The sequence below is a fragment of the Eriocheir sinensis genome, chromosome 54, assembly GCF_024679095.1.
Source record: "Eriocheir sinensis breed Jianghai 21 chromosome 54, ASM2467909v1, whole genome shotgun sequence".
Lineage (NCBI taxonomy): Eukaryota > Metazoa > Arthropoda > Malacostraca > Decapoda > Varunidae > Eriocheir > Eriocheir sinensis.
Window position 1 is genome coordinate 5,902,601 of NC_066562.1, and position 7,500 is coordinate 5,910,100.

General features: G+C 45.2%; 1 protein-coding gene across 6 annotated transcripts in view; it reads right to left on the reverse strand.

The window, feature by feature from the left end:
• LOC126983627 (serine/threonine-protein kinase WNK1-like) overlaps positions 1 to 7,500 on the reverse strand; it is a 167,535-nt gene that overhangs the window by 108,378 nt on the left and 51,657 nt on the right. The window contains exon 1 of one of the 6 annotated variants that reach the window (XM_050836486.1): positions 4,516 to 4,852. The exons of the other annotated variants lie outside the window; for them this stretch is intronic. Within the exon in view, the coding sequence (XP_050692443.1) occupies positions 4,516 to 4,718 (203 nt within the window). The 5' untranslated portion in view covers positions 4,719 to 4,852. Of the gene's footprint in view, positions 1 to 4,515; positions 4,853 to 7,500 lie in introns of those variants that run through there. 6 annotated transcript variants of the gene reach the window in all.

The following is a 7,500-nucleotide window of genomic DNA, read 5'->3' on the forward strand; positions in this document are numbered from 1 at the left end:
AATGTTCTAATCTGATCAACTCTTGTGCGCTAATACTTTCTAATGTTCTAATCTGATCAACTCTTGTGCGCTAATACTTTCTAATGTTCTAATCTGATCAACTCTTGTGCGCTAAGGCCGGCCCTAGACGTAACTGTTTATCTGAACGATATAACTGATCAGATAAATCGTTAAGATAAAACTGACGTGTAGGGGGAAATTTGCGCAGATTTTGATCGTTTCAGATGAACTGATCGAGCGGCATGAACAGTTGAATCATTCAAACTTTTTATCTGAACGATCTAATGATTGTTTTCCTTTCAGATGAAAATCTCACGTGTAGGGGGAAAACTGTACAGATTATCAGTCTATTTGTGACTTAAATAAAGTGTGCACGCCTTTTCCAGCTTTTCAGAAATACTTCATTATGAATCGCAAAACATTGGAGGAGTTTATTGACATTTACCAAACCGAAGAGTGTTTATGGAAAGTTAAGTGCAAAGAGTATCATAACCGTGACAAAAGAAACGCAGCATATGGAAAATTAATTGAAAAGTTAAGAGAAACAACACCTGATGCTGACCGTGATATGGTTGTCAAAAAAATCAATAACTTACGCACCACATATAGAAAAGAGTTGAAGAAAGTGCAGGCTTCCAAGAAATCTGGAGCAGGAGCATATGATGTTTATGTTCCAAAACTGTGGTATTTTGAAAATCTTGCCTTTCTACTGTGGTGTGGAAGCGATGAAAATTGTAACGATATATCGGAATGGTGTAGGGGCAGCGACGTCAGATGGCTTGCAACGATTTTTATCTGATCAGTTATATCGTTCAGATAAACAGTTACGTCTAGGGCCGGCCTAATACTTTCTAATGTTCTAATCTGATCAACTCTTGTGCACTAATACTTTCTAATGTTCTAATCTGATCAACTCTTGTGCACTAATACTTTCTAATGTTCTAATCTGATCAACTCTTGTGCGCTATTCAACTTCATGATAGTAACTTTGTATTCTAATGTTCTAATCTGATCAACTCTTGTGCATTATTCAACTTCATGATAGTAATCTTTTGTATTCTTTCTAATTTCATAATCTGATCAACTCTTGTGTAGTATTCAACTTCATAACAGCAACCTTTTGTATTCTTTCTAATTTCTTAATCTGATCAACTCTTGTGCACTAATTAACTTCATAACAGCAACCTTTTGTATTCTTTCTAATTTCTTAATCTGATCAACTCTTGTGCACTAATTAACTTCATAACAGCAACCTTTTGTATTCTTTCTAACTTCATAATCTGATCAACTCTTGTGCACTACTAAACGTCATGACAGTAACTTTTAATTTCATAACAGTTAAACTTTTGACAAACTTTTACTTCACAGACACGTAAATTCTCTAAAACTTTAATTTGGTTTGACTTTCAATTTCCAGCAAAACTTAAAACTCATATCCATTACTTATACTTTAATTTCATAACTGGACTAACTTTCTGTGCTCTCTAATATCGTGACATCATAACTTTTAACACTGAGCAAACTTTAATCTTTCGGACAGACGCAAAATACCTCAAACTTGAATTAGCTTGACTTTCAAAACCCATCACGACTATAAGGGATTAAACTAAGAACTATAAGGAATCAAACACCTCTTAATAGACGATCGAACCCTCTATCCCAACTCCTAATAGCAACTCCTGCCATTCCTTAAAACATAATGAAAGACGTAATCCAAATTCCACGTCACAGGTTCAGGGAGAGACTTAAACCAAATCCCACGTCATAGGTTCAGGGAGAGACTTAAACCAAATCCCACGTCATAGGTTCAGGGAGAGACTTAAACCAAATCCCACGTCATAGGTTCAGGGAGAGACTTAAACCAAATCCCACGTCATAGGTTCAGGGAGAGACTTAAACCAAATTCCACGTCACAAGTTCAGGGAGAGACTTAAACCAAATCCCACGTCATAGGATTCAACTGCCTTTTTTTATTGACAAACTTGCTTTCTCTCTCATTCCAAAATCAAATTAAAACTTCTATATATTGTTTGACTACACGATAAACTTTTTTTAATCATTCCCTCTAATAAGGTAGCATGATATATCTTTTCCATTCTCCATAACTTCATAAAACACTAAATTACTGTATTCTATTTAATTTCAAAACAGGATAGTTACTGTATTATCTCTATTATTTATATAACTATCTAATTTTCTAACATATACCAAACATTAAACCTTTCGAACAGACACAAGATATTACACTAACCCGAAATTAACCTCTCTTTCGGCCACCTCTTTTGATTCTCTTTTTTAGGAGCAGCGAGTGGCGGGCTTTTTTTATTATTGTTTCCTTTTTTTGTGCGTGCCCTTGAGCTGTCTCCTTTGTTGTAAAAAAAACTCTGTATGCCGAATAAAAGTACAGTATTTTCAATTTTCTATATAACTAACTAATTTACCAACATATGCCAAACATTGACCCTTTCGAACAGACGCAAGATATTACACTAACTCCCTGTGCTCTCTATAATTTCAAAACTAAATAAACTGTATCATCTATTTTTTAACCGCATAATTTCATAAAACACTAACTTACTGTATACTCTTTAATTTCAAAACCGAATAAAGTTACTGTATTCTCTCTATTATTTATATAACTATCTAATTTTCTAACGTATACCAAACATTAACCATTTCGAACAGACACAAGATATTATACTATAGTTTCCTGTAAGCCTTTTGATTTCATAACCGAATAAAAGTTAGTATTTTCAATTTTCTATATAACTAACTAATTTCCCAATATATACCAAACATTAACCCTTTCGAACAGACACAAGATATTATACTATAGTTTCCTGTAAGCCTTTTGATTTCATAACCGAATAAAAGTACAGTATTTTCAATTTTCTATATAACTAACTAATTTACAAACATATACCAAACATTAAACCTTTCGAACAGACACAAGATTTTATACTAACTTCCTGTACTCTCTATAATTTCAAAACCAAATAAACTAACTCATTTTCCAAGATATAACAAACATTAACCCTTCGAACACACACCACTAACTTCAAACATTAATTCCTCTTACTTTCCATACTCCACAAAACTTCAAACTCCATCGACAGTCTTCAATCCTCTTATAACTTAATCTGAATCCCTTATACAGCGATCCGACCCCCCGTCTTCGTGAAGGTGGGATTTCGGCCTATTGTGAATGTGTATTGAGATGGACGGGGAGGTGATGGGTGATTGGCAAGGCCGTATGAGAGAGAGAGAGAGAGAGAGAGAGAGAGAGAGAGAGAGAGAGAGAGAGAGAGAGAGAGAGAGAGAGAGAGAGAGAGAGAGAGAGAGAATACACCCATTATTATAAGCTAAGGTATTTATTTATTTATTCATTTGTCAAAGCTAAGATATGACATGGAAGAAGCAAAAGAAGAAGAAGAAGAAGAAGAAGAAGAAGAAGAATGAACAAAAGAGGAAAAAGAAGGTAAACTGAACTAAACCAGACAAGATAACCCCCTCTCTCTCTCTCTCTCTCTCTCTCTCTCTCTCTCTCTCTCTCTCTCTCTCTCTCTCTCTCTCTCTCTCACAAACCCATACAAGCAACCCTTTCCTTACACAGACATATACACTCTTCCTGTTGTTGTTGTTGTTGTTGATGTTATTGGTGTTACAGGCGGAAGAAGTCTCAGGTAAGCCAGGTAGCACAGGTAATGAGAACACAGGTGAGCGCCCGAAGGTGTATACAGGTAAATGGGGGGGGGGAGGGGGAAGGGGAGGAAGAGGGGGTAAAGCTAATGGCCTCTGGAATGCTCTTTTGAAACATGACAAGAAAATACAGGTAGTAACAGGTAGGAGGAGGAGGAGGAGGAGGAGGAGGAGGAGGAGGACGTAGAATATAGTAGATGTAATAGGAGGAGGGTGACGAAATGGGGAGCAAATGGTGGTATTGAAGGAGGAGGAGGAGGAGGAGGAGGAGGAGGTAGTAGAATACGAGGAAGAGGGGGGGAAGGTTATAGAGGAGGAAGAAGAAGTAGAACAACACGTAGATGGTAATGAAAGGGAAGAAGAGGAGGAGGAGGAGGTGAGGGTGAAGGACGAGGGCATGAGGGAGGGTGAGGGAAGGAAGGTGAAGGAGAGGGGAAGAAAGGGAGGGAGGGAGTTAGATTCTCTCACGTCACCTTTTAGAACGACGCGACTAACATATGAACGTGTGTGTGTGTGTGTGTGTGTGTGTGTGTGTACAGCAGCAACAGGCCTCATGCCACCACCACCACCACTGTTGTTGTTGTCCTTGTTGGTGTTAAGGTAGTGCTGGTGGTGGTGGTGGTGACAGCCCGACAGGAGGCCCCACGTGACGCCCCCCTCCCCCCTGCACGCCCACACCCGCCTGGTGCCACGAACACGACACACACACACACACACACACACACACACACACACACACACACACACACACACCCGGCGCCGCCACCGGCCCGGCGCGTGGCACCCCCGGGGCGGCGGGGCACGCGGCGGTGTTACCTTCGTCGGTGGCAGTGGCAGTGGTGGTGGTGGTGGTAGTGGTGGTGGCGCGGCAGGGAGCTGAGCCTGGCGCGGCTGGCGGCGGCACAGCTGGTGGGGGTCGCGGTGCCGGACCAGGAATTGTGTCGGGGGCGGCGCCCCTCGGCCCCGTCGTCGGGGCCCACGCCCATGACCACGCCCGCACCCACGCAGCACACCCTCATGCCCACCGGGGCCGGGGGCGGCGGTGCGGGGCTGCCCCGAACACCATGTGGCTGAGGCGGTGTGTCAGGCGCGGCAGTGTGCGGGTCGGGGCGGGGCGGGGCTCACCTGGTGTGTGGCGGCGCGGGGCTGCAGGCACACTGGAGGCGCGGGGCTGCCGGGGCCGCCGGACCGCTCACACGCTGGCGCCGCGCCGCCGCCGCCAGTCCGGCCCGCCCCGCCCCGCCCCGCCCCGGCACAATGTGCTCGCCGCCCAATGTGCTGTACTCGCCTCGACACAACGTGGGCCCATATTTACGTATCTGCCCGGCCCCGACACAATGTGCCCCACATGAGGCGCATGTGTTCAGACAAGGCTACGACTCAGCCCCGCCCCGCCCCGCGGAATCCCGGGGCGAAGGGTGCCTGGATGTTGACAGGCGGCCAGGCCTTCGCCCCGCCCCGCCCCTGGCACAGACACCTGTTGTGGGGCGCTGGCGGGGCGGGGAAGGGATAGGGAGGAAGGGGGTGTACTACCGGCCAGGCGAGGGGAGGAAAGCAGGGGAGACCACGACGGGGGGCATGGGCGAGGTAAGCAGGGAGACGGGGGTCGGCAGGGGGCAGGGGACAGGGGCAAGGGCGGGACGGGGCGGGGGTGCGAGGTGTGGCAAGGGCAACACACCTGATGGGCGGCGGCGGTACAGTTGTAATGGCCCGATGGTTACCTTGAGGCAGGGGGGGGGGGGGGGGGGGAAACCAGGTAGTAAATGTTTTTGGCTGGAGAGTGGAGGAAGGAAGGAAGGAAGGAGGTAAGGAGGCTAGGAGGAAGGAAGGAGGTAAGGAGGCTAGGAGGAAGGAAGGAGGTAAGGAGGCTAGGAGGAAGGAAGGAGGTAAGGAGGCTAGGAGGAAGGAAGGAGGTAAGGAGGCTATGAGGAAGGAAGGAGGTAAGGAGGCTAGGAGGAAGGAAGGAGGTAAGGAGGCAAGGAGGAAGGAAGGATGTGAAGGAAAAGTTGAGATGGACGAATATGAAGGAAAGGTGTGAAGGGAAGGAGTGGAGGAAAGGATAATTGGAGGAAAGAAGAATGTGTGGAGGAAAGGAGGAAGAGTGTGGAGAGAATGACGGGGGAGAAGAAACATAGGGAGGAGGACAGGAGGAAGGAAGGAAGGAAAGGGGATGAAAAGGAAGAGAAGGAAGGAAGGAAAGGGAAGGAAAAGGAAGAGAAGGAAGGAAGGAAAGGGAAGGAAAAGGAAGAGAAGGAAGGAGGGAAAGGGGATGAAGAGGAAGAGAAGGAAGGAAGGAAAGGGAAGGAAAAGGAAGAGAAGGAAGGAGGGAAAGGGGATGAAGAGGAAGAGAAGGAAGGAAGGAAAGGGAAGGAAAAGGAAGAGAAGGAAGGAGGGAAAGGGGATGAAGAGGAAGAGAAGGAAGGAAGGAAAGGGGAGGAAAAGGAAGAGAAGGAAGGAAGTAAAGGGAAGGAAAAGGAAGAGAAGGAAGGAGGGAAAGGGGATGAAGAGGAAGAGAAGGAAGGAAGGAAAGGGAAGGAAAAGGAAGAGAAGGAAGGAAAGGGGATGAAAAGGAAGAGAAGGAAGGAAGGAAAGGGTATGAAAAGGAAGAGAAGGAAGGAAGGAAAGGGAAGGAAAAGGAAGAGAAGGAAGGAAAGGGAAGGAAAAGGAAGAGAAGGAAGGAAGGAAAGGGGATGAAAAGGAAGAGAAGGAAGGAAGAAAAGGGACGGAAAAGGAATAGAAGGAAGGAAAGGGAAGGAAAAGGAAGAGAAGGAAGGAAGGAAAGGGAATGAAAAGGAAGAGAAGGAAGGAAGGAAAGGGGATGAAAAGGAAGAGAAGGAAGGAAGGAAAGGGAATGAAAAGGAAGAGAAGGAAGGAAGGAAAGGGGATGAAAAGGAAGAGAAGGAAGGAAGGAAAGGGAATGAAAAGGAAGAGAAGGAAGGAAGGAAAGGGAATGAAAAGGAAGAGAAGGAAGGAAGGAAAGGGGATGAAAAGGCAGAGAAGGAAGGAAGGGAAGGGAAGGGAAGGGAAGGGAAGGGAAGGAAAGGAAGGAAGGAAAGGGAATGAAAAGGAAGAGAAGGAAGGAAGGAAAGGGAATGAAAAGGAAGAGAAGGAAGGAAGGAAAGGGGATGAAAAGGAAGAGAAGGAAGGATAGGGAAGGAAAAGGAAGAGAAGGAAGGAAAGGGAATGAAAAGGAAGAGAAGGAAGGAAGGAAAGGGAAGGAAAAGGAAGAGAAGGAAGGAAAGGGAAGGAAAAGGAAGAGAAGGAAGGAAGGAAAGGGAAGGAAAAGGAAGAGAAGGAAGGAAGGAAAGGGAATGAAAAGGAAGAGAAGGAAGGAAGGAAAGGGGATGAAAAGGAAGAGAAGGAAGGAAGGAAAGGGAAGGAAAAGGAAGAGAAGGAAGGAAGGAAAGGGAAGGAAAAGGAAGAGAAGGAAGGAAGGAAAGGGAAGGAAAAGGAAGAGAAGGAAGGAAAGGGAAGGAAAAGGAAGAGAAGGAAGGAAGGAAAGGGAAGGAAAAGGAAGAGAAGGAAGGAAGGAAAGGGAATGAAAAGGAAGAGAAGGAAGGAAGGAAAGGGAAGGAAAAGGAAGAGAAGGAAGGAAAGGGAAGGAAAAGGAAGAGAAGGAAGGAAGGAAAGGGAATGAAAAGGAAGAGAAGGAAGGAAAGGGAATGAAAAGGAAGAGAAGGAAGGAAGGAAAGGGAAGGAAAACGAAAAGAAGGAAGGAAGGAAAGGGAATGAAAAGGAAGAGAAGGAAGGAAGGAAAGGGGATGAAAAGGGAGAGAAGGAAGGAAGGAAAGGGAAGGAAAA